The sequence below is a fragment of the Coccidioides immitis genome (genome assembly GCF_000149335.2).
Source record: "Coccidioides immitis RS genomic scaffold supercont3.6, whole genome shotgun sequence".
NCBI classification, from domain to species: domain Eukaryota; kingdom Fungi; phylum Ascomycota; class Eurotiomycetes; order Onygenales; family Onygenaceae; genus Coccidioides; species Coccidioides immitis.
Window position 1 is genome coordinate 2,845,361 of NW_004504312.1, and position 18,013 is coordinate 2,863,373.

Genomic DNA, 18,013 nt, shown 5'->3' on the forward strand with positions numbered 1-18,013 from the left:
TATGAGCAAGCAAATAGTGAGAATAAAGAAGAGTGCTTGCCAATCACCTTTGACCTACACAATACAGAGTACGGAGGAATTTAGGGGCAAAAAGGATGCATTCTGCGCATATACGCTTTAACTTCTATGATAGCCGCTGTGGTAACTACTCTATTTTCCAGTAGATGTAAGTTCAACTAAACCATGCCAAAAAAAGCTGTGATACGCTTAAATTTTTTTTAGAGACGCCTTCTTCCTTTTATTGCGAAACCCACTGTGCACACTCCCTGAAGACAAATGCCAGCCTGTATACAGGTCATGGCATGGAGACAGTAAAAATCAGGACGAAATATATTTTTTTTGAAAAAGCAATCCGACACGATACCTGCTATAACCCCGTGTATGCGCGTATACGTCATACATATTCGGAGCCAAGGAGGATTGGACGCATATAAGCCGCCCATCGGGTGTGCTATGAAAGATCATATTGGAGGGAAGAGGGAAACAAAGAGGAATGGAGCTCAAAGTTTTCGACGGGAAGAGAACCATAGGTCATTAAAAAAATGCATTGGATATCGTATCCTCGGGTGTCAACCATTCAAAATGAAAATGTGGGAAGTAGAGTCTGGCTCAAGCAGCAAGGTCGACCGGGCAGCACGGACAAAAGGCCCAAGCAAATTCTATGGAATAAGCCGCAGGATAGAAGGAAAACCAAAACCACCTCCGAAATTAGTAATAGAAATTAACAGGGGATAAAGGAGCGACATGAGGAGTGGAAAAAAGAAATCCATGATGAACAGAGTATAGAAAACGAGTGTCATTTCATCATCGGGTATCATAAAAGGAACGTAGATCGTGATTGGCATCATCAAACAAGAAGTCATGACTCCAGGTCGAAATAGAAGGGCCGTAAATTACAATTAATGTATATCTTGTACAGAGGATGTCGAACGCAGCGGAATGGGAAATGTGCGATCCTTTTTCTCACGTTGAATCGCGGGAAGAAAATAGGTCCTGTAAAAATCTGAAGAAGGATCTTTTGCGTAGCGACTTGGCCTGAGCTGGTGGTTGCGGTTGCGCGGGAGCAACTGACATGGGTCCAACAATATCCTCATCCCCAAGGTCTGGGAATTTGGTCTTGTCAAGATAAGGAGGCATTTTGACAGATTCTCCAGGATGAGCGTTTGATTTGCTGAGAGAGAGCGGATTGCCATTGCAATCGGTGAGATTGGCAAGCACGATATTGTGGTTGGCTCTCCACTGGCTGTCGATGAACTCCCATTTTTCCTCCGTAAAGCGGTAGATATTGGACGTTACCCCGTAGTGCTCGCCGGTCCGGACGAGATGTTTTGCGTAATTACAGCGCGCAAGACTCCAATTCGCCCGATGTACTTCGAACGCGTCTAAAGTGCAGAGTTCGGGTATGTAAGGCTTTGGATGTATCGTGAAATTCGCGTGGCCAAGCTTACAGGACCATTCATCTTCCGCGTTTAGCATCGTGATAGGAGGAATTTCCGGACCGTGCATCCGTGGGAACGGAATCTGTAGACCAATGGAAGCTAGGGAGGGTTGCGTAGACAGAGGCGGAGATAATAACCCATTCGAATGTGGTACCTCAATGGGTGAGTCTGGAAGGATAACATGTGTAGCTTCAGCGACAGTTGGCGATTGTAAGGGTGACTGAACCAGTTCCTCATTGTCCGGAGTGGGCAGATCCATCATCACAGGCGGTAGGAGAGGAGTGGTTACTTGCGGCTCGCGTTTAACACCTTCGCGGTTGGCCTTTTCAATGTCAATGAGCGAGATACCAGCTTCACTCAGACTCTCTTCAAGGATAGTTCTCGCGGGTGAATTCGAGATTTGGCTATGTCTTGCAGAGAACGAACTGGCCAAGGGATTTGCAAGGGCAGAGGTGGCAGAGTTGGCTCGCGACCTCAGCGACTCGTCATATTTTTCCAGCGCAGCCGCAGTATCGGAAACCTGTCTCTGTTTCCACCTCGAAGAGATTGATGAGATGCGGCTACTGATGCGTGAAATTCCACGAAAGGAACTGCTGTCCGGTCTTAGCTTCTTTGGCGATCGGGTCAGGTCGGCAAGTTCGTCAGATAGGTCATAGCCATGTTCGGCGCAACCGCGTCCATTGTTGTAAACTTGATCATCGGCATGGATATCGTTAAAATCCGCTAATCAGAAGCATTAGCACTAGGATGCGATGTTCGCTTCCGTCTCATCTCAGACTTACGAAAGTAATTGTCCGCATCCACGATACCATAGTCCGGTTCCACAGGCTCTTCCTGGACTCCCTCCAGTTTGGTTGGGGGGCACGTATCTCCAGGGCATCCAATAATTGGCGAAGAAGCGACCGACGATACAGAGCTAGGGAATCTTGTGTGCGTTCTCGCGGAGAAGAGAGATGCGACGGGTGAACCGGGCGTGGACGAAAGAGTGGACAATGGAGATTCAGGGACAGAACTCGACCCGAACGTAAGCTGTGAGGACTCCATCTTGGATTCAGCGACTGGTTGTTGGTGTGATTCAAATAGATGTAGCATGTCAGGATTGCAGTGTGTGATGCCGGGGATCAGAGGGCTGTCCTGTTGTGCTCGTTTATTATTATTATCTTGGAGTTGAAAGTCAATTGAGAGAAAAGGGTTGCGCAGCGGGCACCTGCTGGGCTGTTTATCTTGACGGGCGCGGGCGGTGATGTCAGTGAAGCGCTTAGGGCTAAGGAGCTAAGCGGTTAATACGTGGCGCCAAATGTAACGAGCACTAAAGAAGCCCAAACAAGGGGGCTGGCACGCGAGAATAGCGAACGCGGAGGCGGGAACAAGTGTCAGGCCTCAAAGCAGCTACGGTGCTGCGCTCTCTTTCGTTCTTTCGTTCTCTCACTCTCTCTCCCTCGCTGTAGCTATCTCTCTCTCTGTGGAAGTTGAGCTCTCGTCAGCTCATAATCACACGTGCGTTCTTCCACAGCCCGTATTCGACGGCCCGGTAGCAGAGGGCAGCGGGATGGAGGTGTATTTCAGCGATGAGGCCAGGAGACAGAGAGCACACGAGCGATCTTCCTCTGTGATCGAGCTGTGTGGTTTTGGATGTCTGAAGATCGCAGGAAGTAGATCAGTTAGCAGGTGTATAACGGGTATGATCAGCTCGCTGGAGCTAGCTCTTCGCCTAGAGACTGAAACTTCCTCCACTTAAGTTGTTTAGAGGCGAAACGAGATGAAACGAAGAGGGAGCAGCCGGGTCTAAATGGCAATTGACAGCAGAGCAGGAGAGAGGATGTTGGGAGGAGTCGGCAACAGGACGAGGAGGACAAGTAGCCGCACCAGCAGGACGGCGGATGGGGACCCCGAGGTGGTGGGTTGTTGGATGGGCAGCTCGGGTCGTGCAAGACCAACCCGGGCCGTGATGTGTAGCCTTTCTCTTCCGGACCGCTTGTTACCGCCTCAATGGCAATGATCCAGCGTGATGTCTCTCCTCTCCTGCTGCTCGCTCTGCTCCAGCTGTCCCAGAATGCACCAATCGTCCCAGGCCAAGCCCAAATGGCGGGCAACAGGGGGAGGGTGAGATTCTGATCCTGCTGGCCACAAGGTGATTGGGTGGAAAAGCAGAGGTCGCGAGGAAGAGCAGCCACTTACAGCAAAACAAGCAAGCTCCAGCGCTCTACAGCGAGCCAAGCCGGCCGTTGATTCCTGACTATGTTCGTTGCCTGCAGGGGGGAAGGGTTCTCGTTGGCCGATGGGTGATGACGGAGAATGGTTTTGCGAAAAGAAGCGGTGATTCACCGAGACGGCGGACGCATCGAGGTTGAGGGAGTGGCGGCGGTGGTTTCTGATGGAGACGATCAAACGACGGGCGATGACCAGAATAAGAGCACGGCCATGGAACTAATTATTATTAAATTTATCTAACTACAGTGTGTCCAGAGCGCCGAACCTCCTCATCTGGACATTCTTTTGTGCCCTTTTTGCTGCACATCGACACCGCCGCCGCCGCCCAGCACGGGGACCACCAGAACCAAAAATGACGACAAAGTTAACAGGGACAACCAAGAGCCAGGGGAAAAAAAAAGAAACCCACAGAAGCATGTTGTTCCAAGAAAAGAAATTCATTCTTTACTCCACACAGATTTTTCTCAGAGTTTTCTATTTCTTTTCTTTTCTTTTCTTTTTTTTTTTTAAATTACCAAACAGATCTGTTTGCTGCTATTCTGGGCTTCTTTCACAGACCGCCTGCATGTCCCCTTGGAATAGTTACCCTCTTTTGCATGCTGACAATGGGAGTTCGTTAATATAGCACAACTCCCTCTCTCTACCATGTAGATATCATCTCTTGTCCGTCCAGGCGTCGGCCAGTCCCCGCGTCGTTTCTTCCTGACTTCAGCGGTTCGGGGATGCATTTGGCTTCTGAGGTCCCATGGTTGGGTTGGTGGGAGCCAGCGAGCAATTTTTTTTTTTTTCTCTTTTTTCTTTATTCCTATTCGTACAGGCCATTCCTCTTGGTCCAGTTTTATCCAGCCACGAAGACTGGGAGAGATGGAGAAACATTCTTTTTTTTTTTTTCCCGCCGAAATCTAGCGGCAAATTCGTCACCCCTCTGTCCGAGAGAGGGCCAAACCTATCCCTATTCGCTGCCTTTTCCCTTTTTTGGATGCCAGTTGCCGAACCGGTTGCACCGTTTTGGGTTTTCTGTTATGTTGTGGGTCGGTCCAGATTCCCGTCGTCTCTTGTTCCTGCATCCGCCCTGACGTCGGTGCTGGCTACTGGAGGGAACTAAGGCAAGTGTCCATATTTTTTTTATTAATACCGGGCCAGGGTGCCGCTGTTTTCTTCATGGTCGCTGCCTGCTAGCGCTTTTTCGCATGGCACCAGTGGTTGGGTCTGAAAAGTCAAGGCCGAAGCTTTGGGCACCCTGCAAGCAGGGAGCATGGAGTGGACGGGGGGAAGAAGGAGACGGTATCCGCGTGTTCGCTCGTAATACCTTGGACTTGGACACGGGTAAAGAGCACACAAATCGTTCCCCCCAGTGTCCTTTACACGACGTCCTTCGTTCCGGGACAATCGCCAACGGGGCGGAGGTCCCAAGTCGCTAACGAGTCAGGTTCGGAGCTCGCATCGTCCTCCCGCTTTCATGTTCGGTGAGTTTCGCAACATAATCCTGGCACAACAGGTACCTGATCTGAAGCTCGGATTCGCCTGACAGGGATGTAGGTGACGGGTGTCAGCCTTAATGCTGAGCCACGAGTCTTTCTCTTTCTGCGGCGCTGATCACGCAGAAGCCGTCCATTGTGAACGGAGACTTGTTTGCCAATCTGCAGAGGCTCATACGCTGCCCAAACCTTTCTTTATCTTAAAAGGTAGATAGATTTTTTGGCAGCCTGTTGGTGGAGGCTAGACGATGGCACTTCAAAACACGTCAGACAAAAAAAAAACAATTAAGAGATAAAGGGAACCAGCGGAAGACCAGCCGCTGACAATTGAGACCCGAGCCAGACAACAACGATGGTCGGATTGCCCTGGAGAATTTCTGCCATGTCACCAGTGCCTTTTCTTTTCCCCTCCGTTGTCATTTGGGCCTGGGATTTCCGCCTATCAAAAGTGCCCAAAATACGAAGTCGACTTCCTATTTGTTGCTCAGCGTGAAAATCGAGCCCATTTTTTGTTACAGTTTCATTTTCATCCATGTCCACTTCTATTTTAAAAGTTTCCTTCGCTATCTGCAAATTATCCTTTTGTTCCGCGATGGCGGAACTGGAGATGTGTTCTCCGTACTACATGTGGTTATCCTCGACTGATCCCCGCCGACACGAATGTTGGGCAACCTGGGAATCACCGAAGGGCTCAGAGCTGCTTCCTCGGGATTCAGCTGACAATAACTAATGTGCATCCTCCGTACATTACAGAGTAACTATGTGTTTTCCCTGTTGTAACCTCTTTCATTTGTGGTATCGGCACCTGGGTCGAACAGGGGAACAAAATTAGGAATTATTGAGCGTGATTAACTGGAAATTCAAGATAGTTCACAAACAAAGAGTGTCAACCCGTTTTGCCTCCAAAAACTCATTGGTTGACCAATTAAAGATTTAATAAAAACTTGTCCTAGGGATACAACAACCAGTAGATACTCTCAGCTTCCAATGTCCAAATATGCCATCTCAAACCATTTCTAAGGTAATAGTAGGACCTGTTTACCCTGATTGCTGGCTGTCCTTTGTAGATTCCAAGATGTCCAATCCTTTTTTGTCATAGAATTTCCATTCATGGTTTTAACTTTTTCTTGACCCTCACACATAAACAAAAACATGCTTGGTTCTGGTGAGTTTTGGAGTAACCTAGCTCCATGTTCCTCCTTGACAACAACATTTAGGAGCTACTATGATTTCATATGGTGTGACTGAAGATACAGCATGTGCATATTCGGACTGAGTCCAAGGCTGGTTGTGGGTATCCCAGTAAACCCAGTTAGTTACTCTAAAACTAGGTTATGCCTGGCTGTCGTTTTGTGATTTTTATCAGGACGTTGGTAGCCAGGAGGCGACAGGGCCCTACACTTGTTCAAGCCAGGACGCAGGACACAGAAAACGGGGAGCAGCTTTGTTCGAATCGGCCTGTTACAGGCATCATGCATTGATACTGTTTACTGCACTCGCAGACTGGGCAAGGATGATGAAGTAACCAAGCCCAGTTCGCTATGTAAATTGGTGAAAGGCTCAAGGTTGGTACCCGCCAGAAAGCATGAATTAGCACCGGATGTGTGAAAATTACTTTCAACGGTTAACGATGTGTAGCAATAGCCACCGATTTCCTGTTATTTGAGTTATTCAACTTGTGTTTTGAAACTTTGCGAAGGGGCATGGTTTAACTCCGTCAACTAGGAACCAATTGTATGGGCCAACAGAGTTCCATTATCACGCCCATCAAACTCGCCCTGTCGAGAAAGTTGGATGAAATGCTCCAGGCGTACGAGGCATGCGGCGTAAGGCATCTATCCTCCTCGCAATGGCAGTCTTTTTTGCTTTTCTTTTCTTTTTAATTTTCATCTGTCCTGCAGAAGTACGGCTGGCATATGAAATACGCGATGGGAATCAAAGAGTCTCCGTTGCAGATGGCCGAAGGGGGGCCTTTTTGTGTTGCTCAGATCCCAGCATTCCGAGCGGGAAGGTTAGCAAAAAGGACAGTCGGGATAACTTTACCACCTTTGACCCGTTAACTAGCTGATCAAGAAGCCAAGGTTTCACCCTTTAGAAATTTGCCTAAACTTACTACTAAGACCATTTTCCAATTCAACATCGTTACATCGCATGGTTTCTGATATCTTTGAGAGATTTGAGCGTGGTAATATTCAGCCATTGAGTGGGTGTCAGTACCTATATTCCTCCACCACTACCTCGAATCGTCAATCGGGTCCGTATCGGGACTGCGTTTTGCTTTTTCAGACGCTGAGATAGCTGCTCGGGACGTTTTCCAATTTCTACATCGGGTTAGCTGGACGGGAAGCCAACCGTAGATCATGGCTTGATAGCACAGGCGTCACGGTATCTTGACACACACGCCCGTGCGAGGGCAGGGGGATGGGTCCCCGTCAGGTTTGAATTTCTCCGTGGGTAAGTAGACTGAGTGCTCTCAACCGGGCGCCCGGCGGTTTCGGAATCATCGAAGAGATGTGGGATACTGAGCGACCAAAGTTGTTTCGCTCAAACCGGGCAAAACAGGAACATGGCGTGCTTCCCTAAAGGCTCCGATCTACTCCGTAACTACTCTTCTCCCCTTTGTATCCGATTCCGGATGGTTTTTGTGGATCAAGGCTTAGTAGTTATTAACTACACGTCAAGTCAGGCATGGAATAGCTACTTCCAAAGGTAATTGAGCTTGAACTCTAGGGTTGAGATTCTTGTTAAGTGGCGAAGCTTGATTGTGTGTGTGTGTGTGTGTGTGTGACCTTGTTAGACCAGAAAGCATGTGCTCTTGGACGTAGAAGAGCCACCACCGCAATCGCGCTCGGTGACAAGGTAGAATCATTGAAGAGTAGGAAAGCAAGTGGCACAAATACCGCTTTAAAACTATATTCCATTCCATATACTTGTCTCATATGAGCTGGCTTGCCCACGGCTGGGCGTTCGTCAGGCGAAACCCATGGTTCGGCGGCTGCCCCCAACATGCGGGGGATATCTACGTACCAGCACACCATAAGGTAACGGCTCGGCTATCGATTTAAACTCAAGAGCGCCTCTATATACCTTTTGGCATCAAGCCCGATCCCCTCTGCAAGCTTCCCCGATGCAATCCAACTTCCTTGTGCATCCGAGACACCACTGAAGTTCCGAAATATTCCTCTCCCCGAGTTTTGTCCTGGCGCAACGTGATCGCTTGCTTTGCGAATCAGAAACGCTTGTCTCTGGACATTTCCCAAGGTGCCAGCTCCTATCGCTGACTCACCCATGCCGTAAGGGCTAGGACGACTGGAGCTGCTGTCTCCCAGCCTCATCCAGAGCACCCACCAACCACGACTCGTTTTGCACGTGCGCTCGGTCTCTGAAGAGCGATATCTAGTTTCAATTAAGGTATTTATGATTTGGGTGTGAACATTCAAAGCGTCCAGTCGGGTCCATGATCCACTGGTCGAAGCTCCAGGCTCGGGAATATTTGGAAGCGACGCACGGACTGTATGATTCGATGGGTCCGAGACCACATCATATATATGCTGACGGGAGGCTTCATTCTCTTTGAAGCCATGGTACAGACTGCAGTGTGAGAGACGCTCTGCTGCCTTTGAGGGACAAGTGGAGGATAACAGAGGCTTTTGTAAGGGGCCAAGTTGATGGTGAACACTTCGGTAAAACGAAGGAGCGGAAAGGCACGCTGTATCTGGGTCGAAGAAAAAAACAAACATAAACGGTTGATACTGGTTGACTAGTTAGCGGAAGTAATGATCAAGACAGCAGTGGGATTATTTACCAGATATATTACGACCCGGAGCGTTTTCGACACGTTGGACTCGCCCTCGATGACACTCACATTCAATGTCCGCGAAGATATTCTAGTTCCTTTATTCCCTGTTTCTGCTTGGTTGCGACGAAATTCGTTGGGGCCTTCAGTATCATCCGAATCTGAATCTTCGTTTTCAAGGTCGTTGCATAATCCTATCAAAAACCTGCCTGGTGATTCGTCTAGCTGCTGATAAAACCTGCCTCGCTCTGCTGAACTGGCGTCCGAAGGGGACATTTCCCTATCGGGAGTTCCACCCATGCCAAATCGTAGTATGTTCACCCGGGGATGGGTGAGTGGACTTCTCGAGTAGCCACCCCACGCCGAACCATAACCGAGAGTGATTAGCTTCATAAACGTGTCTGTGCCAAAGGCAGGGGAGTCTGGCTTTCCCGGTGGAGACCTTTGTTCTTCAGGGCTATGCTGGACAGGCTCGTCCTTGGTTGGTACGGGACCGGGGCTGACGACGAGAGGAGGGGGTATACCAGGGGATAAGCTCCGATTTGGTATATCTCCCGAAACCGATTTTGACCGGGCATGCAAAGTTATGGAGGGGCCGGAATCGCGTATACTGAAGGCGGATGAATGGTTCCTTCTCCGCCTCCGACGCTTGGCTGACCTCGGGTCATCTCTTACGCCATATGCGCCTTCGCCATATCGGTATATCCATTCCATCCACTGCGATACACTCACAAGGGAAGACGTAGCAATTTTGCCCATACCCGAAAATATAACCCCATCTGACGAGTCAGGGTATGTCCCACGCCCGAGCCAGAGAGCCTCATTTGATTGTCGATCAGTACTGTTTGTTCTTTTTTGGACAGCACTCTCTTTTCCATTCGCTGGTTCGGGATCCCCGAAACGCGAAAGCACCATATCAACCAAGCCATCCGTTCTGGAGATGAACCCTTCCAGGACCTCTCGTTCTCCACTCCCCCATTCTTCTTCTCCCACTCCAATACCCAATTCAGCTCCGGCAGCAAGCTTTATGCCGTTGAAGATCTCCACGGCGGGATTTCCATGAAGTAGGACATCCCAATTCAAGACGAACCTTGTCCAGAACCGATCCAAAATCCTGCAAAACCTTTCCCTCGGTATGTTGTTGTAAAGCGAGTCGAGGGTCGGTGCATGATGCAGCAAGAATATAGAGTGGGCTCTTTGCAGCTGCTGCAGTAATAGGTACGACGGAGATACTTCTCGAGACGAGTATTCGACGGACGGAGAAGGCGGCACATTCGGCTTTGATGATGGCGTTGTAGAAATGGAAGATTCGGAGGCCAAACGGGTAAAGTCGATACGCTACCAGCAGTGTTAGGAGACGTGGGTTAGAAAACTAGACAGGCAGCTTACCGCAAGTATCCACCAATTTGGTTCAAGTTCATGCAGTACAACGCGCGACTTTTCGGTTTCCACCGTATCTACCGAATCTCCATTTGAAAATGTTCTAGCACGAGACTCAGCACTTTATGTCTTGCTGGATGGTATCCAAACGAGCGATTTCACGACGCACTTGGCAAAGCTCACCATGCCCTGGGCCAGCCCTATCTGGCGTAATCTTTCATTTTCGTCTTCCTGTTTTCTTTCGTCGCCCGCATCATCGTTACTTGCTTGTCTCCTCGATGCCCTTGAGCGGCTTGATTTCGAATAGTAGTAGACAATCTGGTTGTGCAGGGCCTCATCGGTCGTGCCCAAAGACGGGTTGTAGATCGCAAGAAAGGCAGGATGGGCAGGGACCACTAAAGCATATTCATTTGGAGGCATGGCATGTTGCCCTGTTAAGGGTATATTGACATCGCGATGGTGAGATGCCGCTTTCAACCAGACGGCGCTCATTTGCGTTGGGCTAATTTTTGGGTCGATTGCATCACCGTCAAACAGAGCAAACATCTCCCCCGGCTCAAACCGTAACTAAATTCGAGGAAGCTTTGCTGAACGACTGGACGGTTGGAGAGCTCGAGACAAAAGGGATTCGAATCTCTAGGCGCAATTGCAGGATGATTTTAATTCGAAGATCCCGCTGCTTTGCCCTAGGCCGGTCATATCTATTCTCAAAGCAGCGATACTCCCGTCATTCCTCTACGAAATATTGTGAACCCCTTAGGATACTTTTCTGCGGATCGGATGAGATTAGCATTGCCTCACTACAGGCACTCCACGCCGAGCATAGCAAATCCCCGGAGACAATCGCTTCTATAGATGTTGTTTGCCGTCCCGGAAAGCGTGTGGGTCGAGGATTGAAGAGAATTCGTGAGGGTCAGTAGGGAGATCTCGTCTTGCCAGAAAGAGTACCCGAATATTTACGTATTCTTTCGATTCTAGTTCCAATCAAGGCCGTTGCAGAAAACCTTTCCCTTCCCGTACACGAAATAGATACATTCACTGGATGGACAGTAAGAGACGGTGGACATTGCTATTCCCATGCATCCCCCTAACACCGTTGTGAATAGCCACCCCAACCCCAACAGGGCCCATGCAACTTGATTGTGGCAGTTTCGTTTGGCCTTCGTGTCCCTCCCCGAATTTTAGGAGCCGCTAGATATGGTGGATTAAATATCCATCCTTCCCTGCTACCTGAGTACAACCACCCCCCCCTTCTCCAGTAATCGATCGATCTCGTGTTCTAATCCGGGGAGATTCACAGTTTCCGCGGTCCTGCGCCGATTCATCATACCCTTCTGGCAGCGGAGAAAACGACCGGTATCACCTTGCAAACGCTCCATGAATCCAAGTTTGACTATGGCTTAATACTGGATCAAACAAAGTTTGACATCCCGGAGCCCGAATCGTGTGACGTGCAAGGGCTTGTGAAAATCGCAGCAGACAAAGGCGCGCAGGTGCTTATCAATGGGATTCGTGACCGTCTGTTTGTTCCCCCATTAGAACCGGTTTTGCAGCCTACGGTTGTCCCCGAAACGGCCCTAAGACATGCTGCGAAAATCGGTCCCGAGGACCGCCATGTGGAATGGTCATCGTGGACATGGAATCGGATACGACGGCATCATAAAGTCCTAGGTTCTTTGTGGAACTATGCTAGCGTATCTGGAACTTCAAAATCTACTGGCTCTTCCCTACGAAAAAGGATTATATTTGCGGATATGGAGGCTGTTCCGCCGGATTTCATTCTGGAGTTCGTGTCTGGAATTGAACCTGGAATACCGTTTGCGGTAGCGGGAAATTCTTCCGTTTTGGACAAAGATCGACCCATATACGTCCTCACGAGCGATAGAAAATTGGTTAAAATAAATCAAATTAAGGTGGAAGGCGATAAAACCAAGGGAGCTTATGCAGCCGCCCTCAAGGCTAAGGCTATTCAGCCACTGGCTCACAGGGGGATGTCCGATGAGACGCTAATTTCTAAATTTTATGAACCTCTTCACTGATGGAAAGCGCTGTGGGTGTGCCGCATTTCATCAATCTCCAAGACAAGTCTTCTCAATTGCGTTCCGTGTCACGTGTGCTTTCTCACTCTGTATGGGATTATCTGATCACAAACCCAGAATCTACATACTTTGTCAGTACGGGGAACTTGCTTTTAGAACTTGGAGTCACCCACCAACTTGGATCTGCTGGCCTGTCATGGAAGTGTTTTTTGCGATTGTGATGAATACATCGGCACAATCGTCGACGGACGGCTGTTACTTGCATGAGCGAAAGATACGGGTTGACCCATGGCTATGTCACTTACAACGCGTTTCAGTGGTACTTTCTCCTCGTACATGCCAACAACCTCCTTTGGAAACCGTTGCCCCTAATCCGAAGTTATTATGAGGAGAAAAGAGGGGCGTTTCTGTGGTTCTTACCCATTCTGTGAGAATGAGGCCAGGAAGCAGAGCATTGACGCGAATTTTGGACCCTTGCGTGGAGGCTAGGGCTTTCATCAAATGCAAGCCTAATATAGTGAGAGCCCGTCCTTGTGGATGAGTGTCGGTGTCGATGCTCACCTGCCGCTTTGCTCACTGAATACGCCATACTACTACCACCGGGGGTTATGCCCTGATTGGCCAAGGGTTAACCTGGGTACCCTGGGCCTTAACGTTTTGCGTGGGGGCTTACCGCCGTGGAAGAAGTAATGATGAACGCACCGCCATCTGGATTGGCGTCGAGAGTCGGTTTTGCAGCTCGGAAGAGGTGCAGGTTTGCTTTGACGTTGGTTGTCCAGCACTAGAATCGCAGTGAGCACTGTCCAAGAAATTTCGACACGTTAAATAATCTCATTATTGCCTTACCCTATCCCACTCGTCATCCGTCAATGCATCAAGATCAGCAAAGTTGGAGATCCTAGTCCAGCCCTTATTTCCAACCATTAGCGGGACTTTTGCAGATCAGGAAAGGAGACCGGGGACGGGACATATACAGCATTGGAGATTATGACATCCAGCCCGCCTAGCTGTTCAATTGTCTGCTTCACAAGATTCTCGCAGTCTGAACGAGAGCTGACATCCTGCAACCAGCCTGATTAGCATATGGATAGATACAGGTGGTAGCGCTGCATGCAAGAATAGAGGGTAGCATACTCCCTGCAGAGTTATTGCGTTGATCTTGTGGTTTTCCTCAAGCTGCGCTGCGAGCGCTGTAGCCCGGTCCTCGCTAGAAACATAGTTGATGGCCACGTTTGATCCCTCTGCGGCGAATCTCTCAGCTACTGCGGCTCCCAGGCCTCTAATTAGACAACGTCGCGACTTAATATCAGTTCTAAATTTGATACCGTCATTCGTAGATTGCGGGGTGGAGCCTCACCGCGAACCGCCAGTGATGAGGACGTTTCGTCCCTTGAGCGAGTACGGCATGGCTAATAGTTACTCGGAAGTGAGACTCAAGACTCGCGAAAATGGCAATGGATGATGGCTGAGGGATTTTTTCGAAGAACTTCAAGGTAACTTTATATAAAGGTGAAGTTTCGGGAAAATATTCGCTCTGGTTAACATTAACTACTCGTTCTGTGTCGCCCACGAGCCCCTCGATGGAGCTGAGTATCAACCTCCTCTTCAGTACCTCGGCCGGAAGATCGCAAGCATTATCTAATCGCTCCGGGTACGTTTTCGGCGTCAGGACGCCATAGACTCCGCAAAGCTGGTTCCCGAGTCCACCCCGCAGAGATCCAGACACATTTATCAGCTATGACACCCGGAATAATAACATGGATGCTATTACGAGCTACATATGCAAAGAGCACATTTCGTCTGCACCGTTGCCTCGTGTCTACTACTAAAAGCACACTCATTCCAGGTTATCCTGTTCGTCTGAAGATAATTATCCTGGCCTGGAGTCCCGCCATCACTCCCCGCTTATCTTTTGCGGTATTTTAGGGCAGCCACTCGGAGAGCGGAAAGTCCGGCCCCAATTAAATATTCGGATTATCATTTATCCCGCCCCGAGGTCTCCAGAAGGTTGCTTGGACGCAAGGCGGATGTCACGCCGGATTCGCACCTCAACCACGCTGCTCAGGCAAACAAATCCAATGGAATAAAGTGGAAAGGGACCCTAAATCTGTTGTCGTGGCCCGTGTGCAATCACCTATGGTGTAATATTGGTCAGATATTCAGACGCGGCAAAAGCGTTCTTTGCTTTCGGGATCATCAGTACATGGGACTCCCGTTTCCCCATGTATTTTGCAGGAAGTTCACGTCGAGCTGTTATCATGGATTTACCACACGCTCTATCCAGCGAAGCGAACTATTTCTTTCTGATACCCTCTTTTCAGTTCCAGCCGCGCTGGTAGCACAAGCGGCTCGAAGTTCCATGTCAGATATGAACTTCCAGATACGGGGCCTGTCTCTAGGATTCCAGAGGTGGTGTATGATTTGATTAAGCTGGTATGGCTGCCCGAGCATAAGCGTCGCGGTACTCTAGCCCCGAACTCTTTAGGATCAAACGAAGATAGAGTCCCTGCTTCGTTTTAGCTTCGATCCCAGAATCGCCTTCGGCGAAATCCCCCAACGCAGAGTCTCTGACATCGAGGTTCCTGTTTCAATAGCTCTGGTATATAAATATCATTGCGGGCCGCAGGAGGCCCCAGCTGGACGATCCGACTATAGCCATAAGAATCAAGGGAAAGGATGTAGAATCCCTCAGAGATATAAAGAGTGTCTTTTCGGGAAATCTATGGCATTTCCCGTCCACGTGAGGCACAGGAGAATTTACCCTTATACTTAAGGATGCCTTTCTTATCTGCTCTTGAAGCATTCAGCTTTATTTGCTTTTTGTGTTTGTTTTCTTCTCAAGGCTTACCTTTCGCGCAACCCAGGGCCATTCTCACTCTACTCATTTCCTTTGGAACACTTCAGTTCATCTCCATCAGGTAGTCCTAAGACTCGCGTTTGCTCTTTCTCTATCACTCTTCCCTTTCTTTTGCAAAGAAAGCTTGCTCCTCAACAGTCAGGTCTTCTCGTTGGTCAAACTTGTATCTCACAAGTGACTTTTTGGTCTCTTTTCTTTTGCCATCCCAACCTTCTTTGTAACGCCATCAATATGACCCCTTTGAGAAAGCGTGATATCCATCAACCGGCACTACAATCAGCTTCTTGCCCTGTTCCATCAAAATCAAGCTCCACTGATCCAGCCACCGATTATGTCACATCGAGCACCTCAGCCGCAGAGCTTCAATCTAGAATTGAAGCAGCTGTGCACAAAATGGAACAAGCACATAAGGACCTGCAAAGGCCCCGCCCAAAGGGATTTTGGAGCAAGCTCTTTGAAAAAATAAAGGGCTGCCTTCAGAAGCTTTTTGGTCGATGTGCTCCTCAAGTGTGCAGCTCAGAACCTCCAAACCCTTGTGGTGATGAGCAAAGCTTAACTGCCATTCTTCGACGCCGCACCTTTGAAGGCATCAACCTTAGCCTTCCGAAAGTTCAAGCCCTCACAGGAGATGGCAGGATCCCCCGAAAACCTAGCCTTTTCCAGGAAGAACTTAGTGCCGAATTAGTGAAGGAGAGACAGCACCACTGCCGCTCCACCCTTGGCTCTAGAGACTATGCAAGCTTCGTTCTCACCGGCAAGCTAGACGAAACCCTGGACGAGACCAACGAACCGATTTACCAAGGCAGTCAGTTCAATTCTAGTAAACCTCACTTTGAAGAGCTACTTTCTGAACTCTCTTCCGAACCGTCAGAGTCAATTAAGCGGCCATTCTCGATAGAATCAGACCTTCAAGAAAACTGGGATTCTCACCGGATTCCTGGTGCCGAACCGCGATCACGAAGGCTCTCCAGCTTCTTCGAGAGTATAAGGGCAAGCTCCCCCTTGGGCCGGGTTGGCTCAAACCCTAAGACTCCAAGCAGCCCTAAGGGGGAGTACAAAGCTGTTCCTAGCACTTCTGCATCCGACGAAGGAAGCCTAGCATTTAATGAACAGTGATCTGCTTCGCCATATCACCTAAGCAATGCTTGATAGGAAGGGGGTGCACGCCTTCATAAATTTGCAAGAGAGAAGCTGTGGTTTTCTTTTTCTCTTTTTTTTCTTTTTCCTTTCTTTTTGCGTGCATTACAAGGGTGCTTTTGGGTTCTGAGTAAACAAGTCTTGTTGATACGGAGCTAGGTAATCTTACTTGTTGGTTTCCTATACTGTATGCGGTCTACCTATATCCATGCACTAACTTCTATTGCATGCCTTGCCTAGGGAGCTGCTTCTGCGTGCATCAAACAGCCTATTTAGGAGAGATCGCCAGGCTTGCTGGAAGAATACTTATGGGTCATGACAATGCTTTGCTTTTGCCTACTGTTGGGCTTTTTCTTCTTTCCCTCCCCCTTTAATTCTTATTTCCGTTGACTACAGAGAAATTTACATCAGATTGTTAAGGATAAGCTTAAAGTGAGCAAATGTGAGCTCAGCAAGTAGAATCAAGGGTAAGTGATGAGAAGATGCATTAACTGAGACCTTGGAACTCCATCTCAAGGAAGAGCATTTACGATGAACAAATCGGAGGGAAAAGCATTTCTTTCTATCCTTCTGCTCTCCCTTAACAAGCAGCAAAGATCATCCCCAATTAAGCCTATATAAGAAAACAACCGGTGAGAAAAGAACCATTACATCGTAGCCATCGTCCAGGTCATGTAAGCTTTTGTTTTATGAAGAATGATCGAAGATGGGACAATTGCCAGACACAAGTTGCAGTGAGGACGGCAAGCTGGATCAGTGTCCAGCGGACGACACGGGAATTAGTAGCTTCGGATTGATCACGGAATTGAGCTTCTCGTTCCTGCGCAAATAAAAATGTTAGAATGTAGCCCGGTCGTCCAAATATATTATGCAGTGAATTTTCTCGCCAATGGCAGGGCGCAAAACGCCCTTCCCAAAGAAAGGAACCGACTCACTCTCTGGAAAACTTGCTCACGGCGGATATCTTGTAACCGGGCATTGAGATTCTTCACTCGCTGTGCCATATCCTCCATCTTTCCCCGGTCCTCGCTCTCCAACTTGCTCGATTCACCAGTTGCAATATCAATTGTCAATTTCACCGCTCCACCGCTGGAGAACCATCCATTATTACCACCATATTCGGGAGTGAAGCAGATCCTATGCAGGCCTGCGTCGGCGGCGGAGAAAGTAAGCCGGCCCTTGTCGCCGCCCCGCTGCGAAACAACACGGTGGTCATTGTCGAAAGTTTCTTCGACCGTTATCATGATACCGAGATTGGGATCTTGGCTGTAGCCGCCGGTTTTGTCGTTGTAGGATTCGGCACTGTATGTACCTAGTTATGGCCGTTAGCTGAGAGAGCTCACGAGACACTAGTGCACCTGCCCGGTCTCCTTGACCGAGACGGGGGACTGTAAAGAATGACCTACCAACAACTAATGTTCCTTGCGGTAGCTCCTCATAAAAGCACTTGGCTTCTCGGCCAAATATGTAAAAGTAGATGGCGTGCGAAGGGGTAGACAGCATGAGGACGGTCGCGAGAGTGAAGAATGTCGACAGCCATGACGGCCGCGACCTTGACAATGCCATTGAGCAGGATATAAAAAATAGACACGCAGGAGAACAGCAAGCCAGCAGCAAATGCTTCTCAGGCTAAATATTCGGTGTCGGTTGACGGGGAGAGGAGGCACAGGCTGGTG

At 48.9% G+C, this 18,013-nt stretch overlaps 9 protein-coding genes across 9 annotated transcripts; 5 read left to right on the forward strand and 4 right to left on the reverse strand.

Annotated features, from left to right (window-relative positions):
• Window positions 1-381: 381 nt before the first annotated feature.
• CIMG_13762 (uncharacterized protein) lies at window positions 382-735 on the forward strand (the record flags this gene model as incomplete). Its single annotated transcript, XM_004446374.1, has 1 exon — window positions 382-735. The coding sequence occupies one exon, from the start codon at window positions 382-384 to the stop codon at window positions 733-735; it is 354 nt and encodes a 117-aa protein (XP_004446431.1).
• Window positions 736-963: 228 nt separating this feature from the next.
• On the reverse strand, window positions 964-3,858 carry CIMG_04052 (uncharacterized protein; the record flags this gene model as incomplete). The annotated part of the gene is made up of 3 exons (XM_001244610.2): window positions 3,618-3,858; window positions 2,222-3,075; window positions 964-2,162 (listed from the first exon to the last, which is right to left on the reverse strand). Exons 2-3 carry the CDS (start codon window positions 2,529-2,531, stop codon window positions 964-966), a joined length of 1,509 nt encoding a protein of 502 aa, XP_001244611.2. The 5' UTR covers window positions 2,532-3,075; window positions 3,618-3,858.
• A 982-nt stretch (window positions 3,859-4,840) lies between these two features.
• CIMG_04053 (uncharacterized protein) lies at window positions 4,841-6,066 on the forward strand (the record flags this gene model as incomplete). The annotated part of the gene is made up of 1 exon (XM_001244611.2): window positions 4,841-6,066. The coding sequence occupies one exon, from the start codon at window positions 4,841-4,843 to the stop codon at window positions 5,069-5,071; it is 231 nt and encodes a 76-aa protein (XP_001244612.1). The 3' UTR covers window positions 5,072-6,066.
• A 798-nt stretch (window positions 6,067-6,864) lies between these two features.
• Window positions 6,865-7,841, forward strand: CIMG_04054 (uncharacterized protein; the record flags this gene model as incomplete). Its single annotated transcript, XM_001244612.2, has 5 exons — window positions 6,865-6,954; window positions 7,030-7,139; window positions 7,249-7,313; window positions 7,486-7,582; window positions 7,826-7,841. The coding sequence occupies 5 exons, from the start codon at window positions 6,865-6,867 to the stop codon at window positions 7,839-7,841; spliced, it is 378 nt and encodes a 125-aa protein (XP_001244613.2).
• Window positions 7,842-8,025: 184 nt separating this feature from the next.
• Window positions 8,026-10,738, reverse strand: CIMG_04055 (uncharacterized protein). The gene is made up of 4 exons (XM_001244613.2): window positions 10,474-10,738; window positions 10,314-10,407; window positions 8,934-10,262; window positions 8,026-8,880 (listed from the first exon to the last, which is right to left on the reverse strand). The coding sequence occupies exons 1-4, from the start codon at window positions 10,722-10,724 to the stop codon at window positions 8,182-8,184; spliced, it is 2,373 nt and encodes a 790-aa protein (XP_001244614.1). The 5' UTR covers window positions 10,725-10,738; the 3' UTR covers window positions 8,026-8,181.
• Window positions 10,739-10,914: 176 nt separating this feature from the next.
• Window positions 10,915-12,702, forward strand: CIMG_04056 (methionyl-tRNA formyltransferase). The gene is made up of 4 exons (XM_001244614.2): window positions 10,915-11,216; window positions 11,283-11,353; window positions 11,411-11,538; window positions 11,605-12,702. The coding sequence occupies exons 1-4, from the start codon at window positions 10,958-10,960 to the stop codon at window positions 12,341-12,343; spliced, it is 1,197 nt and encodes a 398-aa protein (XP_001244615.2). The 5' UTR covers window positions 10,915-10,957; the 3' UTR covers window positions 12,344-12,702.
• On the reverse strand, window positions 12,196-13,910 carry CIMG_04057 (short chain dehydrogenase). The gene is made up of 10 exons (XM_001244615.2): window positions 13,701-13,910; window positions 13,478-13,622; window positions 13,318-13,404; window positions 13,190-13,252; window positions 13,017-13,124; window positions 12,905-12,956; window positions 12,764-12,852; window positions 12,649-12,711; window positions 12,517-12,595; window positions 12,196-12,463 (listed from the first exon to the last, which is right to left on the reverse strand). The coding sequence occupies exons 1-10, from the start codon at window positions 13,748-13,750 to the stop codon at window positions 12,441-12,443; spliced, it is 759 nt and encodes a 252-aa protein (XP_001244616.1). The 5' UTR covers window positions 13,751-13,910; the 3' UTR covers window positions 12,196-12,440.
• Window positions 13,911-15,232: 1,322 nt separating this feature from the next.
• CIMG_04058 (uncharacterized protein) lies at window positions 15,233-16,488 on the forward strand. Its single transcript, XM_001244616.2, has one exon. It carries the CDS (start codon window positions 15,432-15,434, stop codon window positions 16,314-16,316), a length of 885 nt encoding a protein of 294 aa, XP_001244617.1. The 5' UTR covers window positions 15,233-15,431; the 3' UTR covers window positions 16,317-16,488.
• A 317-nt stretch (window positions 16,489-16,805) lies between these two features.
• Window positions 16,806-17,990, reverse strand: CIMG_04059 (endosomal cargo receptor). Its single transcript, XM_001244617.2, has 3 exons — window positions 17,744-17,990; window positions 17,273-17,649; window positions 16,806-17,157 (listed from the first exon to the last, which is right to left on the reverse strand). The coding sequence occupies exons 1-3, from the start codon at window positions 17,901-17,903 to the stop codon at window positions 17,008-17,010; spliced, it is 687 nt and encodes a 228-aa protein (XP_001244618.1). The 5' UTR covers window positions 17,904-17,990; the 3' UTR covers window positions 16,806-17,007.
• Window positions 17,991-18,013: the final 23 nt, after the last annotated feature.